This window comes from Pseudochaenichthys georgianus, chromosome 22 (genome assembly GCF_902827115.2).
Source record: "Pseudochaenichthys georgianus chromosome 22, fPseGeo1.2, whole genome shotgun sequence".
Classification (NCBI taxonomy): domain Eukaryota; kingdom Metazoa; phylum Chordata; class Actinopteri; order Perciformes; family Channichthyidae; genus Pseudochaenichthys; species Pseudochaenichthys georgianus.
The window spans coordinates 6,736,449-6,763,402 of record NC_047524.1 but is presented as its reverse complement, the minus strand read 5'-3'; the positions used below and the strand labels follow the sequence as shown (position 1 = coordinate 6,763,402).

Sequence of the window (26,954 nt, the reverse complement as noted above, 5' to 3'; positions counted from 1 at the left end):
TATCATACGTTGTGTTTTGTGAATTGTTTGTGTTTTAAATATTTTACATTTGTTTCCCCATTGTGTTTTTTGCAGCTTCTTATTTCTGTTGTTTTGTTGTGACCATTTTGAGTCTCCTTGTGGTTGTTACATGTCTGTTTTAGTAACATGTTGTAGGTTCAGGTCAGGCCAAGAGGCCCTTGACACATTTGCCCTGGAAAGCCCGTCCAACACGGAAACACATGCTTTTATTTTTATAAACAAACCGGAAGTCTTTCATAACCTCAAGCAGTTTAACAATAACCCCAGTTTGACGTCAGTCGGGAGCCGGGTTCGGTTAGCTGTCATCTGCGTAGAAGGGAAGGGCATGACATGGACCGAAATTTTCCGGTGTACAGTTATACATACGTAGTAGCTTGTTAAAACAAACAAGTATTTTTTGGGGTGTTATTTCTTTATGTGACAAAGTTAGCGGTTTATTTCGTATTGACTACGCACTGGCTAGCTAGCAGGCTAACTAGCTCTTAATTTACTGTAACTGTTTAAAGGAGTTCAAACAGAAAGCCTCCGCATGGCGTTAATCCTGTTGACGAGGTCCCGGGCACCTTTAATGAAAACATCCAGGTCGTTGAAGAACGAATTCAGGAAAAGTAAAGGTAAGACTTGATTATGATCATTTGTTATACTGCTTTGTAAGTTACTAAGTGTATACTGGAATGGAGGCGAGCTAAAGCTACATCCGTTACTATTCTGCTTAAAGGCTCTATTGCACGTAAAGCTTTTGTGTTATCAAATTGTCGCCTGACTCTGAACCGCACCTTTTCTGATATAAGGAGTCAAAACATGATGGCGGATTCAGGTTATATGAGAACAACCCTGCTTTAGCTGTTGAGCGCCCCTCTCTTTCTACTGCAGTCTGTGAGGATGCTCCGTGTTATGTCAGGGAGGATTACATGTTACTTGTTAGACGCTTTTATCAAAAGCTGGTTAATCAGACAGGATCCTGTCTGTTTATCCAGCATCCACAAGAAACCTGTTTATTATGACTATAGCGACGAAATAAAGCCATTAACAAGTAGCATGATCAGTCCTGTATGCAGGAGCCTTGGGTTGGCCATGTTTGTGCTTTTGGGAAGATGGTGGATGTCTGAAGGTGATAACCCAGCATCATATTTTAAACCGCCTGTTATTTATTATGGTTTCTACTTTGCATAAAGGTTATATTGCATAAGGTTTAGGTTTTTCAGTTCTCGAGGCTCTGCAGCTTGCACCCATTCTGATCAATAAGGAGCAAAACATGATTTGGGATGCAGGTTATCTGAGGACAACCTGGCGTCTGTTATTGCTGCAGAGCGCCCCCTCCTCTTCACTGCAGCCTGTGAGGATGCTTGTTGTCAGTGCAGGCAGGTCCCCCTTTAAAATCAGCATTCACAAGATACCCGAATATCAAAGCAAGATGTTTTTGTTGGATATAAAACGAATGACACTATTTTTTGTGCCCCTGTAGCACAGTTTATCTAGGTTGTATTAATATTGTTTATGTTTGGACTAGCATGGGAAATGTTGAGCCACAAGAAGGTTGGATGAAGCAAATGCAGAGCCCTGTGAGGATGTTGTGCATTTTCAAACATGTGACTTATTTATTTGAATACACAGAATATGTCTCGCCATTTGAATTATGCAATAAGATATCATGGGTTAGATTTTTAGGGGTGTTATTCTATGCACATATGCACAATAAAAGAATCTCATACAAAGAGAAAGGATGCTTTGTACCAGATTTGGCTTCTAGCTACTTTATACCTGCAGTCCCTGGGCAGGAGGACACAAACACTTCACAGGTATCTTTGTGCTACCTTTACAGTGTAATCCAAGAAAATGACAGGGTCACAATATACTGTTTGGCAATATGTGTTTTTTTTTGTACGATCTTAAACTGGGCTGTGGTCAAAGTAAATGTGGCTGCAGACCAACTCAGTAATTTCCTATCACAAATAATTTGATACGGTTTGCATGTTAGCCGTTGTATAACCGGCATGGATATTAAGGTCGTATATTCCCCTGCACCCTTTGTGTTAAATACAATGTGTAACGTGTATCACAGTTGTCAGGAAGAAGATATTAGAGGTCAAAGCTCGAGTAGTGTGATTGCATGTCTCTTAGTTAAAGCTTTGCTTATAAATAGATGAGTAGGTCATAAAGGGAATTTGTCTGTCTGCACTGGCCTGACTGAGGCTGAGCACTTGGCTTTGGGCCCAGAGTCTCAGACGAATTGTGGTGCTTGTGGTGGAAAGGGCAGTGCCTCTCCTAACTCCGCCTGAGACAGGCTGAGCGTAGTTTCCCCTTTCTTTACGTCTCTTCCACTGACAGGAGAGCTTAATTACATGCAGCTAGTGTGGTGGAGGACATTACTATATTCTGGTACAATAATAATAACTAGGGCTGCTCAATTCATCATTTAATCGCAATTACGATTTTGGCTTGCAATGATTATGAAAACAACATTATCGAAATAAAACGATTATTTATCTTATTTTAATTTATTTTAAAAATTATTTATTTGATTGATTTTTTAGTTGAATTATACTTACAGTTCAGGGTAAGCAGCTGTTAAAAACATACTGTTCACATATTTTTTTTTCAATAAATGGATGTTTTCAAAGTAAATGGATAATCGTTTTTAATAATCGTGATATCAATTATTGACCCAAACAATCGAGATTATGATTTTTGCCCTAATAATAACCAGCATTTAGTTCCATAATAATAGTGACCAATGGGCTACATTCACTCTTGAACCAGCTTGCAGTTTTTGCAGATTGGATTTGAAGCAGTCATCAAACTAAGGTTGCAAGGTCAGAAGTAGTAAAGGTAATGGCATTATCTAACACAGTGTAAATAAACTACAGGAGAAACGATAAGGTTTTCGTTGCAATAAAGTGATGGTAAACATGCACTGTTGTAAGTGTCCTATTAGTTATTGTTTCAAGGTGCCATCTGCTACAATATGAAACAGTGTATATATTTGTATTAATTTATTCTATGCTTGTTAAAAGCCCTGTTTACACACATGTAGCATTTCTGCTTGAAAGTGTGTGTGTGTGTGTGTGTGTGTGTGTGTGTGTGTGTGTGTGTGTGTGTGTGTGTGTGTGTGTGTGTGTGTGTGTGTGTGTGTGTGTGTGTGTCTGTGTGTGTGTGTGTGTGTGTGTGTGTGTGTGTGTGTGTGTGTGTGTGTGTGTGTGTGTGTGTGTGTGTGTGTGTGTGTGTGTGTGTGTGTGTGTGTGTGTGTGTGTGTGTGTGTGTGTGTGTGTGTGTGTGTGTGTGTGTGTGTGTGTGTGTGTGTGTGTGTGTGTGTGTGTGTGTGTGTACACAAAATGCAATGCAAGGAATCATCTTTGGTGGGAGATGTCCAGTTAAAGAAATTATTATGGACCTACCAGCAATCCTATGAATTGCATAAGATCCAATCTAAGATGTTAAAAGACCCTGTATGGATCGTTTTTGTGCAACACATCATTATATTTGTTGAAATGGCTGAGAACCAAAGTATCAACTTGTGAGTTGAGCTGGCTCCAGGGTGCACACAAACACATGAGCAAGTGATTTAACACAAAACAGACTCACAGCTTCAGGCTGCGGGTCAAACATCAAGCAGCGATCGCATGCAACGCCAAGCAGGCGTAGCAGGGCATGAATGGGTCATGACCTTTCAAGGCTAGACCCTGTTTAAAAACAAAAAGGGGTCAAAACCGAAGACCATTGGTATCATAATCCTACCCAACACCAATTAATACAGAATACCCTTCTGTTATGGCTGCTCGATTATGGCAAAAATCATAATCTCGATTGTTTGGGTCAATAATTGATATCACGATTATTAAAAACGATTAACCATTTACTTTGAAAACATCCATTTATTGAAAAAAAACGTGAACGGTATGTTTTTAACAGTTGATTACCCTGAACCTTAAGAATAATTCAACTAAAAAACCAATAAAAAAATATTTTTTACATTTAAAAAAAGAAATAAAAATATAATCGTTTTATTTCGATTATGTTGTTTTCATAATCGTTGCAAGCCAAAATCCTAATTGCGATAAAAATACGATTAATTGCACAGCCCTATCTTCTGTAGAAATATTACATCTGAGGTGTGCAGATAAATAAATAAGATAGTAGTGCTTTGATTTGAAATCAAATGTTGCTCCCATGCTAAAGAAGTTTATTCTGATTTGATTTTCTGTGGTCAATAGAGACAAAACACTAGAATCATTTTCAGTTTTACTTTACTAGAATATGGTTAAAGTTTGTGTCATAATCTCTTCTTTATTCTGCAAGTTTGTGTCTACACAGTAAGACATGAATGATTGCCAGAGAAACAGAGAATTCAATTGCATAAGTGAAGTTAACTTTTTGAAATAAGTCTCCAGAATTGTCATTTCTCCGCATCTCACGTTGTTGTTGCTCCTTCTGGGGTTTCTATAATTGTTTCCATTAAAGGCATTTTAGGGAGAATTTTCATTGACTGAAGCAAGAGCCTAACAATAAAGGGTGTTCTATACACTAGTGCTTTTATTTTATGTTATATGCTGACAATCCATGATAATTGGTTGAATAAAAAAAAAAACAACCCTAACCCTATTTTAAAATTCACACAAGGTTTAGTATTGCCCCCATGGAATATTAAAGGTGGGGTAGGTAAGTTTGAGAAACCGGCTTGAGATACACTAGCAATGAATATCTGAAGTGCTTTGACAAAAAATCCATAACAAAATGTCATCTGTGGAAGCCGTAGTACTGTAAAAAGCACGACCAATCATTTGAGCCGGCCTGGCTAAAGTAACTGGATGGCCTACCTGCCTGTCAGCCTTCCATCTGTGCACAAACTTATCTCGTGCCCTCATTGGTCATGTGCGCGTTCCTGTGTGTTGGAGAAGGGGCTCTGTAAGGAAGTGGCACATTTTTTCCGGCTGTGTATTTTCCAATTCTAGCGCACTCGAGCTGGTTTCTCCAAAATGACCTACCCCACCTTTAAGTACTCCTTTTTTAAGATATAAGGTCCTCCTAACGGTTGTCAATGTGTTAAAGCAACACATCAACTAGCAGGAACACAGCTAGTATAGTGGTATTACCTAGTGCCATACATCTGTACACCTCTTAAAATAAACATATTTTCTTGTAGCTCTAAAGTGTATCCATTTTGATTTATGATAGTTGTGCAACCAGAATTACAAAGTGAAAGTGAAAAGTGAAATATCTTTGACTAAATGTGAAAGCAAAACTAAAACTGTAAGACCCCCAAGAGGATCAAACCCAGAGGACTGAGGTTATACTGCTTGACCTGCTACAGGGTTAGCTAATCTACTGTATTTCTAGCCTTTTCTTTCTTTACCACATGAGGCGGCCGCTCAGCCACAAAGGTGACACTGTTCCAGTAAACTCCTGACATGTTCAACCAGGCCTCCCTGGATCCACTGCACTGGGCCATGTGAGCGCAGGAGGGAGGGCGTGGTTAGCCCATGTGCTCTGACCTGATTGGTTGAAAGGGTCTCACTACTCCGCCTCCTCTCTGCATGTACATCACACTGAAGGGGGCCTCAGGGGTTTGAGAGCCCTGTTGGCCTCCCAGGGTCAGGGTGGTCTCCAAGACAGATCTGTGTAAAGACAATAACAGAAGAATGTAGCACCTCATTTGTGTGGAAGAGGTATTTGCAGATACATAAAGTAAAATAAAGATATTTATTAATATCAATTAATATTACTAATGCATTAATGTGTACGTTGTGTTTTTGTCTGTAGATGTATTACGTTATGCAAATGTTAACTCCTTGTATCTGTTGGATAGTTTATAGCATGGCATCATATTCCATAGGATCATTATATGCAATATTGAGGTACTAAAAAGTACCTCAATATTGCAGTACAGAAGTACAATTCTACTGCGACAATTAGTAAAGCTTGAATGTATAGCAGCAGACTGTAGTTATACATTCTTAGCTACACTATCACTAAAGGCATCAGGAGGGACTTCACGTTATATGACGTTATTGCATAACCAGTTACAAGCGCTGCTTTGGGGTTTTGCTCAAGTCATGACTGGGTCAGAGAAAATGTAGCATTAAAGTATCAGACCGGTTGAAACCTGAATATAGCTGCTGAAGTCCCTCAGTTTCCTCTATTATGTATGTTTTCATGTCCCTCTCTGCCTAATGACTGATTTTCAGGAGACAGCTGCTCATGTTGCTTTTCTCCTCCTTTCAGGGAAAGTACAAGATGGTGCCCGTTTCAACTGCACAGCGCTCAGACTCTCCAGTCATAAGTAAGCCAATGAAATGCTACAGTGTCTATATGTCCCGCACACATTAGAGAGAAGCTTATATTGGCCTAATTTGAAACCAAATAATTTAAAAGGTCTTCCGTGCGGTATAATATTACATTTTGAGATTTGCACTCAGTTTCAAAGGACTTTAAAGCTTTTGCGGTTTCTTGGATTTTGCTATTATGTAATAAAAAAAAAGCCCCTGTTCAAGCCTGGTTAAAATTCTTGCAGATAAGTGACCCATGTTAAATCTTAAATCATACACTTCAAAGTGTAAGTTTTTTGCTTATTTAGTCTGGTATACCTTTACTGTACTTTTCCGAACCTCATTTTAAAAGATTGCAAACTAGGCCAATTTCACAAGAAGTGTTTACCAGAATTTAGAAATCATCAAAATATTCATAATATGTTCATGTTGTGAAAAACTTTAATTCCTATTCATTTTGAAAATGTTGTTCAAATAGGCTATTATTTAGAGTTGTTTTTTTTTAAACTGACTGATATTTTATTCTAATAAATTTGGTCTCATAATTCTTTAAGATTTAGAATGTCTTTGTTCTAATGCTCTTTATCTTGGTGTATTCTTAGACTTGATGGGCTCCGGCTGGGCAGTTTGGCCCAGGCCTCTCCCTCTGACCATTCCCTCCTCCTGTCAGATGGGTATGTGGGCCCCAGCCAGAGCCCGGACTCCCAGCGCCTCCACTGTGCTTTTATGTTGGGGGCCTCCTCTTCAGCGTACCCCGCCATCACAACAGGGCCCCAGTGGACGTTAGCCCGACCGCAGGACATCCGAGGTGTGAGGTGGATTCACACCTCGAGGAGGCGATGGGACGACTCCAAGGTGGAGAAGTCCCTGCGTATATTAAAGGACAAGAAAAAGACGATGGAGGAAGGCGGGCCGGTGTACAGCCCCATGCAGGATTCAGAGCGCGTGAGGAGGTCCGTCCGACAGTGGATTGTAGACGAAGTCAAACACTACTACCACGGCTTCAGGCTGCTGTGGATCGACACCACCATCGCTGGGCGCATGCTGTGGCAGGTGCTGAACGGACACCCGCTGTCCCGCCGAGAGAGGAGACAGGTGAGGCCTGCAGGGGAAATATCCTGTATGAAAGGTTCCTCTGGAAGACATATCTGTTAGAATGATGCTTTCATTAAATGCGTTTATTTAAAGGGACATGCTTTTTTAGTAATGCGACCCTCACATTCATACACCTATTTACATTGTTCCACATTTGGCTTGTAAACGGCTCTACTGGAGTATTGGGTTTTCAGTTATTCTTTATTCGGTTGCTTGTACTGAAAGCTGACGTTCCAAAAATAAATGCATTAAAGTGTAGTTATTTTTTGCTAAAAGGTCAGAATCAGAATGTAGGTAATCGTAAAGGTAAAAGTTACGACCACAGTTGGCTACAGTCGGAGCAGCCCTAAAGTATGAGGTACAGTAGGTGTATTTTAACACCATATATCTTCCTTCCTTACAGTCTTGATGCAGTATTAACTGGTAAACCCCTCCCTTGAAGAGCATTACAGTTATCCAAGCTTAGCAACTTGGCTCAGCACAGCATGTATGGATGTATGGTGTCTTTTTGCTTGAAGGATGCAGCTTTAGCCTTATTTTTTTTAAGATTGTATCATGTATGTCATCAAGTGGATATGTTTGAGTCTCCAACATGATTCTCTTTTTCCAATGAGTCAGCTGGAAAACATTAAAACGACCACAAAACATGTCTCTTTCAAACATTTCATGTGGCTAACTTTAGCTGAAACAGCTAGCTAGCTAGAGCTGCCAAAACCTGTTGACATATTAGTCTGCAAATTGCTAGATGCTGGCTAGAAGTTTAGAAACCTGCTTTACCCCTGTGTTGAATCAAGGATGGTTGCAATTGTAAACAGCATTATGTGCTGTGTGGTACAAGGAAAGCTTGACAGAAGTAAAAAAGCATACCAGGCAGGGCTTAGCAAACATACATTGCTGGTAACATGTGACCACGTCTGGTAAGTAAATGAATTTTGTCAGATATTTGAACAGAAACAAAGTATGAATCAATCAGCCATTGTTTCCAGTGAAGCTTTTTTTTTTTCCAGTCAGAGTTTACCGAGTGGATTAGCAGCATGAGATTAAAGACCAGAGGTGACTGAGCACGTTTAAATCCGACAGCCCAGACATCTTGTTCTGTACGGTTTAATCCATAGCTTCTCAAACCTAATGGGATTCAAGAAATTGGCTACAGTGTGAGTGTTTACTAACCAGGCGCTCAGCAGATTGTGCTGTGTGGTTAAAGCTCTTTAGGAAGAGGTTTTATCTTTGAAAATAAAACTCATTTAACTTTAGCCTCACACAAAGGGTACATTAGCCAAAGTTTCCAAGCATTGTTTCGGCGGTTGATGATCTCCAAACAGCATTCCTTGAAGTAAACAGTAGTACATATTTGCTTAAAAGGAAAACCGCTATTTGATGAAATGTTGTTAAAGTGCTTTTTGCCGCGGCCTGCCTCTTGTTTTGAATCGGCCTGCAGTCAGGGAAGTTGTCTGTATTGATCCCAGTGTTACTGCAGTACTCTGATGCAGGTGCGGGTGCTATTTCAGGCAAGATGAACAGGTCAGATCAGGTGACACTACTTTCATAAGACGGGATGCTACAGACTTAGTGGACCCACTTGGCAAGTTGTGAGTGCGGCTGCTCTTTAAAAGGCCTCTGCTGCTAATGCTGTTTAACTAGATATATCACTTTAAAATAATGTTTGACTGATAAAAACTTTTCTTGAACATTCGAAAATGTACAGCAAAGTATTAACAGTTGGGCTGGTGAGTGTATCCCGCCATGAAAATCACACTTTACTAAAAAGCCTGAAGAGAGCCTTTCTTTACAAGGATAATAATGAAATACTTGCTATAATAAGTTCATAGCGGGAGAATATACAGGAACGTACAGGTGTTTTACTTCCAGACATGGCTGCAGAGGCGTGTTTACAAAGCAGTTTCACAAGTTATACCGACACAAAGATATGGGACCCCTCGTGCTTTGCAAAGCGATGGTGCAACAGCACAAAGCGGAGCTGAAATACGCCTGGTCCCTTTTACAGTGACTCTTTGCTGCAGATAACAACAGTTCCCCCCCCCCCCCCCCCCTCCCCCATTAAACCTCCCCCATCTGCACCTTTTCAAATGCAGCGGACTCCCTCGGAGCACATTTCCCGAAGTCCATCTCCACCCCATTCATCTAACCTGCAGCGCCATCGCCTACTTAATCTCCTCCTTTCATATTCCATTTAAGGCTTCTCCTATTTTAATCTGTTACCCCCCCTGCTCCCTCCTTTTGATGTGGAACTCTGGGAGATGATATACATGTCAATGGGCAAGCAGACAAAGGCCTTTTCACTCAGGCCGGCCTAAACCCTTCACCCTACTGGTCCGCTGACATGCAGGAGGAGAAAAAGGGACTTGTGTTTTGGCCTTCTCTACTCCCTTTTCTCTAGATGGTTGGTTGGGATTGCGTCTCTGGACGGTCAGTAAGCCACAGTTGGACATCAGAACAATAAAGTAGACTAGCGTTAGCCTGGTACTTCTATACTCTGAGGATTGTTCAGGGTTGTGCTTCACAAATGTGTCCTCACAAGGGGACAGTTCCTGAGCCTTGTGAGGCAGAATGTTCACTTTGGTCTATAGCAAATGACGCAGCATTGAATTAGGAGGTTTCTGTTGCCCTGGGGATGTATGGGGGATAAAAAAGTGCTGAGTGTAGAAACTAGAGGGATTGAGCAGGGTGATTGTACCAGGAGACAAAGGAAGAAAAAACATTTTCACATATTTAGCCTGTCCCCTCACTGCTGCCCCCTGCTGGAGGTCTGCTGGGAATGAATGGTGCTTCAATGAAAAGCAATATTTATCAATGAAAACCAACACAACACAAGCAGACACTGGTTTACATTGTAAATATAATGTGAATACAAGTGCACATCAGTTTGTGAATACCACACAGTACACACACACCTGTTTATTCCATATATCCACATAGTCAAATTGTACAGTACAGTATTTGTTTCTACTCTACACTATTTAATTCGACATGGTATTTTATCTTATTCTAATTTATATGAATACATTTGAACTATTCCTGTCAGTTTACTCACTGTTTGATTGCATTTATTTGTATTTCTTTCTTTCTTTTCATTGGAGGTTGCCTTAATATTTAATTGCCAACAAAGTTGTAGCTGTGGTGTGTATGATAATAAGCATTTGAATATTTGAAACCAGTCTCATTTTAAATAGTTTCCAAATGTCCTCATTTCCTAAATGTAAATTCAAGGCAAGTGTATTTGTGCACACGGCAATTCACAGTGCTTTACAAAATAAAATAAACATTTAAGTAGAAATACAGCAGAAATCCATTATACAATGGCATTTAAAAACAGGCATTAAAAAGCAAAGATAATAAAATAAACACAACAGGTGTAGAATACATGAATAAAAGCCATACTGCAGTGTAAATATGAAAATAATGAGTTTTTCCAATGTTTTCTCGCCAGTTCCTCAGAACATGTGCCGACGTCTTCAGGCTGGTGCCCTTCCTGGTGTTCATCATCGTCCCCTTCATGGAGTTCCTGCTTCCTGTAGCTCTGAAACTCTTCCCCAACATGCTGCCGTCCACCTTCGAGACAAAGTCAAAGAAGGTAATCACGAATTTCATTTAGAATACATCTGTATGTGTTTCAGATCTCCATTGTATTCCAATTATGGCTGAGACACAGTAGCATCAAAGACCGCAACTAACAATACTTGTTATAATCAAATCATCAGCTATGGAGTGTCATGTCATTGTTTTGCGATGGATTTGTTTTAATATGGCAGTCCATTGAGAACACGTTGACATTTGAATGATTTAAAAACAATCCTCCTTCGTTTGAATCCTGAACCTTCACCCAGGATGTGATGAGGTAATCTGGCTGCTTGTGTTTACTCATCCCAACAGAGGTTAATCCTAATTGCAGTCTGATCCACAGCACAGGATCCATCACCTACTTTTCTATATAGTTCACATTTGGCAATGCTTAGAATAAGGCAATGTACATTTCCTGTTTCCATGTTTTTACAAATTCTAAATACCAATATATTTATCATATTTCTTTTGTTTCTCAACCAAAATGCACAACTATTGGAGAACCTTTTTCCCCCTGGTATTATTGTTCTATAAATGGTTGATAAATTAGCAATTCCTTCTGACAGATTTACTTCCCGTATAATGTAAAACAATACTTGCAAGACTATTACTGACAAGAGCTTAAAGATATTTCTTTCATTTTATGGCACTCTATCATATAACAATTTTGGCAACACCATGTTCAACAAAATGTCTTACATTATAGTTTTTTGAAGAATGGGGAGTTTGATTTGATAGCACATTGAATTTGTTTTTCAGGAGGAGAGGTTAAAAACGGAGCTGAGAGTCAAACTGGAGATGGCCAAGTTCTTGCAGGACACCATCGAGGAGATCGCTCTGAGAAACAAAGCGGACCAGGGCAACGTGACGGAGGAGTTCTCCACATTCTTCCAGAAGGTTGGTGTCAGTGTTTACTGAGGCAGAACATTAGTAAAAGCAGACTCAGTACCGCCATCTGGTGGTCAGAATCAGAATACCTTTATTAGTCCCACCGAGGGGAAATGTACGTTGTTACGGAGCGTCCACACTACAGCTTCAAAAATAGCTTGGAGCTGGGCGTGTCTGGAGCTTGGGGATTTTATTCAAGCAACACGGCCAACAACCAATCACATGAATCTCCCGCCCCCGACATACAAAGCAAAAAACCCCGGGGATTGTATGGGAGCAATATATATATAAACTCTCCAAACAGGCGAAAACCTACCAGTTTCACCCACTGTCTCTGCCACCTCCCTCCATGCCTGGTTCCTCCGGTTTGTATCCCGGTAGGTGAAGAGGGTCTGGTCATACAAAACCGGGTGATTTGCTACGGCGATAGTTAGTTTCTCCTCCGACTTTTTTTGAAATATAGAAATGAACGGCGGGATATCTCTCCCAGCTTAGACGCGGTTTGATTGGCTACGGCTTCAGCTGTCAGATTTTGGGAAACGGGATTTGATTGGCTGGCGCTGGCTACTCCGGCGTCTCCGGCGTCAGAAGTTGAACATTGTTCAACTTCTGTCGCCTGAGACGGACCGCTCTGCTACCCACAATTCAGTTCGGCGAAAAAGCGAGGCTACGTGACGTCACCCCATTGAAAGTGAATGGGCAGATTGCAGCTTTCGACGCTGTCGACGCTGTAGTGTAGACGGGCCGTTACAGCAGAAAAAGAGCCAAAGACGGCTTAATGTTACATAATGTTACATGCATAAAAAAGCATTAAAGGTGGGGTAGGTAATTTTGGAGAAACCGGCTCGAGTGCGCTAGAATTTGAAAATACACAGCCGGAAGAAATCTGCTACTTCCTTACAGAGCCCCTCCTCCAACACACACGAACGTGCACATGACCAATGAGGGCACGAGATAAGTTTGTGCACAGATGGAAGGCTGACAGGCAGGTAGGCCATCCAGTTATTTTAGCCGGGCCGGCTCAGATGATTGGTCGTGCTTTTTACAGTACTACGGCTTCCACAGATGACGTTTTTTTATGGATTTTTTGTCAAAGCACTTAAGATATTCATTGCTATCGGATGTTAAGAGCATTCCATGGAATATAACAAAAAGTGTATCTCGAGCCGGTTTCTCAAACTTACCTACCCCACCTTTAAAGTAAAAGAAATATCGTAAAAAATTAGTTACACAATTTACAAAATGGAAACAATGGAAGTTTTCCATGTATGTGTGTTGCACTCTAGTAAGTAAAACGTTTAAAATAAGGTTATTATTGCAGTTATCTTTCTAGTTTCTAGTCTTTATGCTACACAATTATAGGTGAAGCTTCGATAACATAGGAACAGTTCATATCTGTTGTATTCTCACTTCATGATTTCTTTTTTAAAAACGGCTATAAATTGGCCTGAAGAATCTGACCTGCCTTAGCTCTCAGACTTCCCTCGCCCAGAACTATATACTTCACTATATAACTTTATAAACGTTATCATGTCTGTAGATACGGAACTCCGGGGAGCGACCCAGTAATGAGCAGATCATCAAATTCTCCAAACTGTTCGAGGACGAGCTGACTCTGGACAACCTGACCCGGCCTCAGCTGGTGGCTCTCTGCCGGCTCCTGGAGCTCCAGTCCATCGGGACCAACAACTTCCTGCGCTTCCAGCTCATCATGAAGCTCAGGGCCATCCGTGCCGATGACAAGGTATGAAACTCAAAATCAACTTGTTTCCACTTTGTACGTTCAAACTTTTAAACTCTATCAAAAAGGGAAATCAGAAATTGGTCAGATGTTATAGGTAGAGCACTTCTGTAGTTACATATTTTAAGAAGACAGTTGATGATTGTAATGTCTGTGTGATCTGTGTTTCTCCAGCTGATAGCAGAAGAAGGGGTGGAGAGTCTGACCGTGAACGAGGTGCAGACAGCCTGTCGCGTCAGAGGGATGAGATCTCTGGGAGTCACAGAGGAACGACTGAGAGAGCAACTCGTCCAGGTAACATCAGCAAAAAGAGATCAAGGAGATTTTATATGCAGGGGAACATATGAAACCTTATTCTATTCTCTGCTCATCTACTTCTATTCATTCCCTCACAGATTCTTTTTGGACTCAAACAATACGAATATGAGTTTAAGTATCTGTTAAATGGTCTGTTCTCACTCACTGTTACATTTGGCTCCTGTAGTGGTTGGAGCTGCATCTGAAGCAGCAGATCCCCACCTCCCTGCTGCTGCTGTCCCGAGCCATGTTCCTCCCCGACACCCTGTCCCCCGCCGACCAGCTGAAGACCACCCTGCAGACGCTGCCCGAAGTGGTGGTACGTTCATATGCTTAGTCTTGTTTGCCATAGCAAAATCCACATCCTGGAAAAGGGCATTGATACTGTTCATATTATATACTGAGAATTATTGGCTTGCAAAATCAGTCGGTAGTAAAACAGCTGTTAATATTCTCAGCTGCACCAAAGGCATCTTAGGTTTGGCTTGTGGTTTAAAAAATATATACAAAAATAAATGTTTGTAATGGAAAGAATAACCTTCTCTGAGACTTCAGGAACTTACATCTGAGGACATTTGGGAAAAATGGAAAACGTAGATTACCCTGATCCGACCCTTCTTTTGTTTAACTGTTCAACTCTATCCTACACTGTCCTCTCCAGACTAAGGAGGCCCAGTCGATGATGGCAGAGATGGAGCGCTCCAAAGTGGACAATAAGGCGAAGCTGGAGACGAGGCTGCAGGAGGAGGCGGCCATACGCCAGGACAACAATGACCGCAAGAACGAGAGGCTGGCCGACGCTGCGGAGAAGGCTGCCAGGGTAACCACTAATTCATCATCTTTTCTCTCGATTTTCCAAGAAAATAATTGAGTTACTTAAAATGTTTTTTTTAAGTAACTCCCCCCCCCCCCTGTGAGCCCAGTGTGCTCTGATTGGTCAGCTCGCCCACTCTGTTCTGATCAGTCCACCACCGTTACAGCGGAACATCAGTGTGTATGTGTTACAATGGCGTTAGTTAGCAACCAGGAAATGACACCAGTAATGACAAACAGATGAGAATGCTGCGTGGGGTCTGGGTGCCGTGTTGGCGGGACGTTGCGGGGCTCGCTGCTCCGCCCTTTGAGGCTCGAGGAGCGGACAGTGTGAGCTGGGTTACTGGTGTCGTTTCCTGGTTGCTACGTGGGGTCTGCGAGACACCGCGGAACTCAGCCTGAGCACACACACACACACACACACACACACACACACACACACACACACACACACACACACACACACACTCACACTCACACTCACACACCCTGAGAAAAGTGTGTGTGTGTGTGAAAAAACAAAAAATGGAAAAAGGAAAATCTCCAACGAGGCGTTCTGGGGCAGCAGAGACAGGTGTTTTCTGTGTTAGAGTTGTACTCGCTACAGAGTGTACTTTGAGGGTTTGTGACTCTGCAGACCGTTTACATGCAGAAAAACCTTCATAACACACAAGGGGACGGGTAATAACGGGAGAAAGCATGACATGGGACCTTTTTAAAATACATAAAACTTCACTTATAAAATGGATGGTGAGGTAATAATAAAATCAAAGCTTTCAGTGCCAAGTTTTGGAAATTGAGAGGTTTTTCTTACACGGTTTGGTCATTACTTAGTTGTTTTTTTTAAAACAATATTTGTATTGAAGTTTTCAAATATAACAAACATTACACATACACAAAACGGTGAGTCTAGGTGGCAGATACAGTGTACAATCAAATGAATAGGCATGTAAATAAACACAGGTCAGAAGATGGATACACATGGATAACAAAGTACAGAAATCTGAAAGAATATGACGTGGGCTACTACACTTTATAATCTTATTGGTCATTACTTAGTTATTGTTATTTTGGAACGATACCCAGCCTTATACACCTGTCCCCATGCCAGCTAATGAAGTGTGAAAACGTTAGCTACATTCACGAGGAGCCATGTGTATGTTATCCGACAGATTATAAGACGGACATCTTCGACTTTTATTATTTTATCTGTAATAATAATTTACGCCATCACTGTCCTACAGGAGGTTGAGTTGGAGATGGAGGCGGAGCCGGTTCAAGCTGACAAGGCCGAGACACTGAGGGACACGGCGCCGGTCATAGAACCAGTCAAGGTAATGTCTCCCAACATACCGTCTGTGAGATCTGTAAAAAAAATTGAACGGCTTGTAGGCTTTCAATTTGATTGCACTAAGATGAGATTCGGCCATGGAGATTTCTTGGTTTCTATGTACCATTTTAAAGAAAACAAACTCTGAAACTGTGCTTAGCATCTCAGATATTTCACAATATTGTATTTGTATTTGCATTTAAATGAATGAATGTATCATTTGTGAGGACCCAGTTTCTGTTTGTTATTTACTGATTATTACGCAGACTGTATGTTATTTGTCTCTGACCTGTTGCCACTCTCTCACCGGCGTCTTCTGTACCACACAGTACGAACAGTGGCAGACATTCCTGCGCTACCAGGTTAGGTTTAATGATGTCTCCTCCCAAGTGCCCTTCCTCACATCTATACCAGTTTATCCCTGCACTCACAGTCTCTGGTCTCTTTCTAAGCGGACCCAGATGTGGGTTTAACAGTTTTTGCAAACAATTCTGGCATTTTCCAAAACGATTTCAGCCTGCAATGTTACCTCACGTTCAGTATGAGTAAGAACATAATCCAAATGACTGGAAATAACACGTTATGAGATAAATATACGACATCAGTAAAGTGAGGGTAAACCAGAAATGCTCATATTTAGCTCTGCTGAGATAGAAAGCAGATTAAAGCAAAATGGGCTGACCAATCACAGACTGACTCAAAATATTGTTTGACTAGATTTTGATATTTTTTCCATTTGAAGCCTAAACAGAGAATACTTTCTAGTGTGCACAAACCATGGCAGCCATGGACAAAATGAACCAATATTCCCTGAATTATTATATAAAAATACCAAACATCTGGCGCTAAGAATGCTAAATGCTGATTTGCAAATTCTGTTTGACCCACATCTTCAATATAAGGACTTCTCCTTCACTTTTGCTTGTGGCTCCTTCCAGGCAGTATCACTGACCCGTGTTGAACCTTTCCCCTCTCCCTAACGTCTTGTGTAGCTCCACAGTTCTCTCCATCATGTGGTAATGGCTTTTTGGGTTAAGGGGAGTATCCCAGTGTCCCCTAAAGCTTCCCTCTTTACCCATTTGGTGTGTTTGGATTAGTCTTTTATGTGGTTTTATATGAAAGGCAAATGTGTTACCGGTTATATGACATGTTGGACCTACTTTGTATCCACTTTGGAGGGAAAATACGACTTTAAGATGACATGTTTATCCTTCAGTAACTAAAAGTTGTCTATGATTTCACAACTGGGACCGATCATTTCTGACAGTTAGGAGCCCATTTCTAAAATCCTTTGTTTGTGTTTCAGGGTGAGGAGATCACCAAAGAGGAGATCGACATGTTGAGTGACGCATGCTGTAAGCTGAAGGGCCAGAAGAGGCTGCTGACTCTGGAGAAGGAGGAGCTCGAAGACCTGAAGGACGACGTCCAGGAATACAACGAGGTGCCGCTCTTTGACTTGTAGTTATCGCAGAGAAAATGTTCCATCAACCGAATCCAAATCGTTTGTTTTTCTTTGTATTTGGTGAAATGTAATCGTTGCATCAAAATGATATACATTAAAACTATTATACATTACATTACAATCAACATATGAAAAGGAAAAATAGAAGAAAAATAAACAGAAATATCATTAATCCTCATACAAAGGTTAAGTTTCACATAAAGGGGTTTTTCAAATCCTTCATCAAAGATATAGAGTGCACAATGACGCGTCCTGAAACCCGGAAGTAAGCTGCGCATGGGTTCCTTCGACACAAAAGCAATGCAATCTCTCCATAGGATTTTAGAAAATAGCTGGAATAAGGTCTGTGGTTGACACGCATTTAAGAGACGGATCACGTTTTGTTCAGTAGGATCATTTCCACATGTCTACCCTGCTTCTAATCTAATCGATATATTTATGATGCAAAAATGATAAAAGTAGGGTAGACATGTGGATATTATCCAACTGAACAAAACGTGATCCGTCTCTTAAATGCGTGTCACACTGCGGCACTCTATTAACATCATTTCTAATACTCATTTTTTCCATTCCATATATTTCACTTGCAAGATCCCCCCATATAGTAGCTTATCATCTTTGAACCAACACCTTGTCATTTGTATAATAATTGCTACTCGTATCACTAGGAACAGGTGGGAAACTTTCTCCTTGATTTCTTCCTTTTTTCTAAACAGTAGACCAATTGATTTCTTAATTCAGAGAAATACCAAAAATAATTGACTTTCACTTGTGTCTTTTTGTTGTATGTCTATTGTGTATTCGCATGTGTTTTTTTAGGATCTGGAAGAGATAAAGAAGGAGCTCTCTAAGACCGGACAAGAGAAAGCTCTGTTGGAGTCGAAGGCGAGCCAGCGTCTGTCGAAGAGAGTGAACCGAATGATCGGTCGCATCGGTAAGATCATCGGAGAGCTGGAGAAGGACAAGGTCATCCTGGACGGACAGATGGAGAGTGGAACAACCCCACCTGTCGGGTAAGAGCGGAAATCTTATTTGAACCTACACCGCTGCTGTCTGAGGGGGTTCAGAATAGAAAAGGGTTCCAATATTGGTCTGAACGTCCATTTTGTAGTATATTTTTCAAAGTAAAGGGCTGACGATATTCACATTTTTTTAGATTGTCAATATAGCCCTTAAAAAAATCAAAACAAAAATATCCCTCAATACAACCTCGATAATCAGCTCACAAATATATAATTTATTTCTAAAAAAGGTGCAGTATTTTTCTAAAACAGTTGGTCTCTGTAGTTTTTATCAAATGTTACTCAATCAGGAGGAAAAGGTTCTTTGTCGGAAACTATTTTAACAGTAAATTAATTCACATTTGGTGTTTTAGTGTGTTTTGGTGCAACAGGACGGCAAGTAAGTAGGAATACTAATTATTTTATCTCATGAATTAATACACTTTTTTCTCAGTTATCTTTGATTTTATAGTGTATATGTTATATGTCTCTTTTTTTTTAGCAGTAATACGTTTTTATTATGGACTTTTACATTGAAACTATCATCATTATCTTATCACCATCATCCTCTTTATTATCGTCATCTTCATCATGATTACGTTTTCAAATGGTGGTGGAGATAATACAAGGAACAACATGTCTTCCTGAACAGAAGCATATGCTGTCAGTTATCATGCTAACCATACATTCACAATTACAAAACCGAATCCTAATTTATTGAAACTTTACAGATTATTCTTTATTAGACATAGGGATGCCCGAAGGTAAGCTGCACTGTGGTACATTGCCATTTGCTTGCTTGCTAAACTGCTAAACGCTAACCTCGCATCATTTAACGGTAAGCTGCAGACATTTCGCTCTAAACGATCAACCAGCTTCCCTTTGTGCTCCATACACCAAAGTGCACCCCATTGGTTGCTGTGTATCCACTTTAATAAACAGTTATTGTTTCTTGATGCATGAAACTAGATGTAATGCTAAGATCTAACTTAAAGTGCTTGATTTGAATTTAGAAAAACTCAAAATGTATTTGTGTAGTTTTTGTCAGGGATTTACTGACAATCAGTAGTGGGCGTATTTGAGTAAAAGTACATAAGTAAAATGTACTTAAAGTATCATTAGTAAAATAACTCCTATCAGTGTTTTTGGACATGTTGGAGCCTTTAAGGTCTTGACAATGCATTGTTTTTATCATATGAATATTTGTTTAGACTTTAGGGGCTCTCCTTTTAGTTTTAAAAAGTAAAATTTCAAAATCAATCAATCTGATCAGGTCTACTCGGCAACTTTATTGAAACCATCTTTGAGGCTGTGTAGGGCCTTTGATTTATAACAATGCAATATGTTTAATATCTCTGTTTTATATATTAAAAAGTTATTAATAAATATAGCGCTTAGAAAACTGTAATGAAAAAATTATATTTCCCATAAGAAAATCATTTGATGTTAAAATATAAAAATAGTAAAATGCTAATTAATTCCGCTTTAAACTAAATAATAATATTTAATACTTTAAACCATTCTTAATAGCATTTTGAGCATGGATTAACTTTGAGGCAGCTTCCACAGTAATGTTCACTATCGACGAAGCTTGAAATCAGCGTAATTGGTGTGATTCGGGAACCTCTATTGGGGCATGTTGTCCTCAGACTTCTCCGCCACATTTTCCTCACAATTGGTTACATACCGTTTCCTATATGCAGTGTGTTCTACTCCTTCAGGGAGAACCTCATCAGCATCGACGAGCTGATCAGCGTCATGCGACAGATCCAGAACATTCCTGAGCACAAGCTGCAGAGCATCGCCGAGTCGCTCGACGACAACAAGGACGGGAAGATCGACATCGACGACGTCATCAAGGTACGTTCACGAGACAACTGAGAAATATGGCCCCGATTTGTGGTTCATTTTGTAGTTTCTTTAATTATCACAGAAAGTTATTTTAAAGTTAGTTTTTTAATAGGAAAAGTACTAAAGAAGGGGTTGTTATGGAAGAGAGAGGCTTTATCCTATCAAGCATATAAATGATTGTATTTTGAATGCCCTTTAAAACTTTTTACCTTTTAAAACACTTTGATTTTGATAAATAGTTCCGCTGGTAGTTTCTGCAGGTTTTCTTTTTTTTTTTTTTACTATTTAGCTATGAGTTTTTTATTTGATGTAGAAATACTTAGAGCACTAATCTCATTTGTTTCACCGAAGACACAACACTTACGTATATATAAAATGAATTTCCTGGTAACACCGTGGTATATAGAAAATATTATAAAACAACAGAAAACAATACATCAGGCAACAGGATGCTGTGTGGGATTGAATTTGTCACTATATTGTAATATCTATAGTGACATGTTATGTTAAAATACTTTCAGTTACACATCGCCACAGACCTCTGCCAAGGACTAATTCTCTATCTCTCAATATTAACAAAACTAGAAAAATAATGAGTGTGTCCTCCCCTGTTCGATTGGAATGGAATGTTTCCTGGAACACGTGACACACCTCCACCTAGCTTCATTACAATCTAGCCTTTAGTTTTTCTGTAATCCCATTATTATGTTATTTAGAAATACTTGAGATATAAAGCAAAGTATTAACGGCTCAAATAATAATAATAATACACTTTATTTGTATAGCACCTTTCATGCACAAAGCAGCCCAAAGTGCTTTACAGAAAACACAACAACAATATTAAAATAATATTAAGTACAGAACAAGATAAAACATCTACAGTGATCCTAATGAAATCCCCTTGAATTAAAGCTCATCCAGAATGCAGCGGCTCGTCTGGTCTTCAACCTTCCTAAATGTTCGCACACCGCACCGCTCCTCCGCTCCCTTCACTGGCTTCCAGTAACTCCGCTCTGCATCAGCCAAACGGCTCGCTGCACCCGCACTGCGAGAGGGACCCAAGTTCCCATCCGCAAAAACACCTGGGTTTGCTATCCTGACGGCCCGTCCACACAGCGGCGTGCATTGTCGCTTGCCGGCGGGCGTGTCTGAAACTCGACCAACAACCAATCACATGAATCTCCCGCCCCTGACTCACAAGCAGCGGTTTGATTGGCTAGGGCTTGTACTGGCATATGATTCGATTGGCTGACGCTTCTGCCGAGGCTTCAAAAGTTGAACATTGCTCAACTTTTGCAGCGAGCCACACCAGCAAAGCTCCGCGTCGCTTCCCACAATGCAGTTTGGCGAAAAGTGACGTCACCCCATTCAAAGTGAATGGTGAAGCTTTCAACGCACGCCGCTGTGTGGACGGGCCGTGACTCAAATGGTGGAATGAGCTCCCCATTGACATCAGGACAGCAGATAGCTTACACACCTTCCGGCGCAGACTGAAAACTCATCTCTTTCGACTCCACTTCAAGCGATAGAACTATTAACAAAGCACTTGTATACTAATAAAGGGCTGGCTTATCTAAAGCCAGTTGAGTAGCACTTGAAATGTTATTGCTCTATGAAACCTGATGTACTTATATGATTCTGTTTTCTTCAAGTTTGTATCTTATTGGTCGAATGCACTTATTGTAAGTCGCTTTGGATAAAAGTGTCAGCTAAATGCAATGCAATGTAAAAAGCTGAAATGAAAATAGGTTAAAAGAAAATAATTTAAAAATGTAAAATAAAAGCAAAACAGAAAACATACAGTAAAACATGGACAATGATACTATGATAAGCCATATTAAAAAGATAGGTTTTTAATTTGCTTTGAAACATTTGCTCTTTTGTCCTGCATTATCCCAGGTGGTGGAGCTGATCGACAAGGAGGACATCGACATCTCCACCTCTCAGGTGGCGGACATCATGGTGATGCTGCAGAAGGAGGAGAAGCTGATAGAGAAGGAGAAGGCCAAAGAGAAGGCTGAGAAGGAGGCAGCCACTTTCAATAACTAACTTTTCAATAAAGACACATAGCGATATATACATATAAAAAAGAGACCACTGACTGGCTCCCGGTCACAGAAAACTCTTCACAGCAGATCGATGTGGACGACCATTAAGAGAGGTAACCGTTGCCTTCTCAAAATGTCCTGAAAATAACATAAAAATCATAAAAGAAGGTAAATTGCCTTTAAAAACGCACAAAATCTAACTTGATAATGTTAAACGTTTCTGTACTAATCATGTAATATGTGTTGATTGTATGTAACTTATATATCAATGAGTTATTGAGAGAGGGAACACAATGGTTAATATTCCAGCATGAGAGATGGCAAAAGAGGAAGTTGTTTAAAGATTATGTTTGGAAAAATATATATTAGGGAGAAATATTGTTTAAAGTTTGAGGTGAACCATCTTGCCTTTTCCTTTCTGTCATCATCTCAGAGATCATTTCTGGACCCTTCTCAGTCATCTTCATTACCATCATTTATTTATTTTCCTCTTTTGATTTTGTTTATTCATCATATTGTAACCTTTTGTTATTTCTTTCTGAACGGTACACAGGGTAGCTTTTTGCTTGCTTTAGTGTAGTACGGTGGCTGCTAACAAATATATACTCACACACAGAAAATCCAAAAAAAACATGAAATCATGTGTGAGATTAAAATAATGCTAATTATTTAATCTAATAATAATAATAAAAAAATAAAAAAATCCTAGCTTTACGTTCATCATTCCCAGTCAATCATAAGTACATGGAGGATTCATGTGTTGGATGTTAATGACTAAAGTTAGCATCAATATTAAAAACTACTGTACTGGATTTTCTTTTCATTTTGTACTTAATATTTTGTCTCATTTTAGCTCTTCATAGTCATTCTTGTGTATTTTCAATAGATCTCTGATATATGCCAAAATTGCACAATGGCACATTTAATCATAGCTTTTTGATTCCTAAAACCAACAGATAAACAAAGACTGACTTATATTCCTCCGCAGTAAGGATAGTGCGTGTCTCGACACAAAAACAGCCAAACAATTGAAATACCAGTCAGTTGTGTAGAGTAGAAAAGTGTTTATTTGTTTGGTTTTTTTCTGGTTTCTGTCTCGGAAAGTATTTTCCAGTCGTTTGGAGGTTGTCTGCTCTGAAGGTGGAAGTAGTTTATCTGCAACTAGTTCATCTTACGCACATGAGTAGTGTGATAACTCGTAATCCTGACCTCCATAGCTTGAATACTAAGTGACCTTTGCTTGACAGAGATATTATGGATCACAAATGGCTATATATTGTTTGAGTACTATACAGTAGATAGTCTTCACAGAGGATTTACTTGATGTAATTTGGGCTGAAAGACGTTTTGATGTAGTTGAAGGTGGTTAGAGGCACACAGAGTTATTTAGCACTGCAGCCATGAATGTGTGTGGATGTGTACGACGCAATCATTTCAGATAATAATCAAGTCACACATTTAAACAAGTGCTGCAATTAATATTTATTTATTTGATGCGCTTTGTTTAAACGTTAATCTATAACATGTCAAACAATGGACAAGATGACGGTTTAAAATGATGATTTTTAGTCTGCCCAACACCCATAATCGGGGTTTGGATTCAATTGGTAAAAATAAAACAGGAAAAATTAGCAAATTCTTATCATTTAGAACTTGGACACAGCCATCATTCATTTTTTGCCGAATTGATGTCTTACACAAGTACTATATTTTCAAAATGGAGGTATCTCTCAATCAGCTCATCTCGTGGCTCCAGTGTGATCCCACAGTAAAGGGAAGATTTAGTGTTGGGTACTCTGTGGTGGAACAAACACTTTTTCCTCCACGTTAACCAGAGAGGAGCTCAGGTGTAAACGTCAGAAGACAAAGTGGTGCTTGAGATAGTGCTTCATTTAATCGGTTCCCGGAATCCGCTGTCATACGTGTGCGTGATTTAGAGCTCGTGGTGCTCTGTCCCGGCTCAGACCCAGCGCTGCAGTCACTCTGATGGGTGCTGATGGGTAAACACTCGCCCCATACATGGGCCACAGCCAGCTCCTCTGGAGGGTTGTGTTTATGTTAGAGACGATCCTGCGGGACATGGCATGCTCTGCGCCGCATAAATCAGCCGTCGGTGTAAACACGTCGCAGGAACGCTGTGACAACGTCTCTATTACGCAGACAGGGATATTTGTGGTCGGGTCGGAGGAGTGTGTGTACGTTAGCAGCACTGCCACTGTTTCTCGGCGCCGAGGGGCCAAAGGACCGGGGGTATATGGGTGATAGTGATGTATACCAGGGCATCAAGGTCTGGAGAGGATTGAAATGGTATGTGTGTTGATGCAGAGCGCTCCAGGAAAACTAAATGTATTCATCTGTTAATCATTTAATCTGTAAAAAGTGATCTGTCAGCACCCTGGTTTTTGTCCAACCAACAGTCGAAAACCTCAATCATTTGTATTTACAATCATCAACCTAAACTCAAAAGTGTTTGGCATGTTTAGTGAGCGAAATTATTAAAAACAAGTGATCTGTTATTTTCTGTCGATAAACAAATTAACCAACCATTTCAGTTCTAAATTCTTCGCATCTTCAAGGTAATTCTTTTGTGTAACAAAGCCCAAACATTTTACAAAACTATAGGATATTCAATATAGAAGCAGAAAATGAAAATGTGCTAATTCTTACACGTAAGATGGTTGCAGATATCATCACACAATTGTATATTCTCGCAAATATTGTGCTACTAAAGACCTATAAAATAACTTCATACACTGGTCCTTTTGACATTATATTTCGGACATGCTAGCGGGATATGATAACAAAACATGAAAACCTGACGAACCTAAAAATGCATTCATGAAATTCTGGAGAAAACAATTACATTTTTTATAAAGAACAACATAAAGGAACCATGATATGAAAGCAGAATGCTACATGACAGTCAACATTTAAAAAAGTTTGCCTATATTTACAAAACTTAGATTGTTATTTACAACCTCGCGTGCATGGTGGTTTGTGATTGTGTGTGGAGCGGAGCAGCGTTCAAAGCTCACCGCTGAAAGCAGTGTTGCACTATGTTTCAGAAAAGTCGGCAGCAGAGGCATTTTGACAGCGAGCTTAAATAAGTAGTTTTTCATTGGAAACAAAGTCTAGTATGCAGGAGTCTTGTTTTTTCTCTTTTGGTGACTTTTATTTGACATTTTAGACTCATTGGAAGAAAAAACAGCAGATTTGAGCTTGCGGTCTCTGACTGTCCTCTGCTAAGTATTTCCGATGTGTAAATAAATACACTATTTGTTTTTGATACTGCAGGTGTGTGTGTGAACTGTTTGGACTCAGGCTATGTGAGCTACTTTGTCGCGATCTACGATATAAAAACCGTCCTTAAAGATTCCTGTAGAGTTTGAGGAGTTGTATGCTAGAAGAACAAATACTTAAAGCAATAAGTCATTGATGCTTCATGTACATAACCTTGTATTTCCCTTTCTTCCTTTTTGAGGCAGAGGTGTGTTTGATTGTAATATGTAATTTAGAGTCGGTAAGAGAAAAGGCTGCTATAACCAAAAATGTGTGGTTTTTGATAGTCTGATTTTTGGGAGGTGATGCACTAGTTGGTGATTATTGTATGGAACTATATATTTTTAAGAATTCACTTTTTCAAGGAAGCTACCCTTTTGTAGGATCGTTAAAAATATATGAGATATGAGATTTATCTTTGGGTGGAAGTAGGGGGGAAAGGCAGCTAGAGACTGAAACCAGGATCAGGAGAGTTTTTTAAAGTCAGGGAAACATGATGAGGCGGAGTCAGAGTCTAACTGGAGCAACTATCAGGTTCATATCCTGGTCTGGAAACTAAGAAAATAATCAGGTGTAGAAAACTTTTTAATTAATAGCACATCCACCATCTTTTATCACGAGTTCAGGTGTGTTCAGGCAGAAGGCTAAGCATATATTCCTCACTTTTCTACCAGTTTCAAATGTAGAAAATACATATATATTCAAGATTTGTTTGCATGTGTGGAAATGGAAAGACGAATTTTTTTTAACATTTCCAAGCGCCGAAAATAAAATGCTCTTTGCCTTCTGTCTGAACACACAGTAAATAATTAATTTCAAATTTGTAAAAGCCCCGTGTTGGCTAGACACTTTTAGTTGACATGATATTAATCCCAAACAATAATCAAATTTAATTCTAAAAAAGAAATGTAGGAATCCAGTGTTGATCTTTTACGTTTTAATAGTCTAACATCAGAGAAAGAAATCAGGTAACATCTCAACTCGGTTTGAAAGGTGCAGTGAAATCATGCAGTATAAAGACGAAGCCTGCTGGAGGTTTAGTTTTGAGATAATTGTCATGTTATTATTTATTTATCTAATCAAATTTTGCAATGTTTTTTTTTCTTCTTCCTCCATAATGTGGACATGTTCTTTGACAACATGACCTGATATCAGAATTTAGTTTGACTAACTTGACCCTCAAATGTACGAAAAGCTTCATTTATTTTTAAACACAGATCAAGTGTCAATGTACAGAGACTTTTAAAAATGAATCATACATGTTGAATAAATTATGGATGATCCTG

The 26,954-nt window shown here is 39.7% G+C and overlaps 1 protein-coding gene across 4 annotated transcripts; it reads left to right on the top strand.

Annotated features, from left to right (window-relative positions):
* Positions 1 to 288: 288 nt before the first annotated feature.
* letm1 (leucine zipper-EF-hand containing transmembrane protein 1) lies at positions 289 to 26,954 on the top strand. Of its 4 annotated transcripts, XM_034111249.2 has the most exons (16): positions 289 to 635; positions 6,241 to 6,298; positions 6,887 to 7,379; positions 10,828 to 10,971; positions 11,718 to 11,855; positions 13,387 to 13,590; positions 13,762 to 13,881; positions 14,072 to 14,203; positions 14,546 to 14,704; positions 15,942 to 16,031; positions 16,357 to 16,389; positions 17,334 to 17,468; positions 18,309 to 18,502; positions 19,222 to 19,254; positions 20,212 to 20,350; positions 22,241 to 26,954. In XM_034111249.2, exons 1-16 carry the CDS (start codon positions 551 to 553, stop codon positions 22,388 to 22,390), a joined length of 2,307 nt encoding a protein of 768 aa, XP_033967140.1. In that variant the 5' UTR covers positions 289 to 550; the 3' UTR covers positions 22,391 to 26,954. The 4 variants fall into 4 exon arrangements, with proteins under 4 accessions (XP_033967140.1, XP_033967142.1, XP_033967141.1 ...); XM_034111251.2 differs by lacking the exon at positions 16,357 to 16,389; XM_034111250.2 differs by lacking the exon at positions 19,222 to 19,254.

Coding starts and splice junctions, on each gene's coding strand:
- letm1 (XM_034111249.2), top strand. CDS start 551: ATGGCGTTAATCCTGTTGACGAGGTCCCGGGCACCTTTAATGAAAACA. Junction 16,390..17,333: donor AGACATTCCTGCGCTACCAG/GTTAGGTTTAAT, acceptor TTTGTGTTTCAG/GGTGAGGAGATCACCAAAGA. Junction 18,503..19,221: donor GGAACAACCCCACCTGTCGG/GTAAGAGCGGAA, acceptor GAAACTTTACAG/ATTATTCTTTATTAGACATA.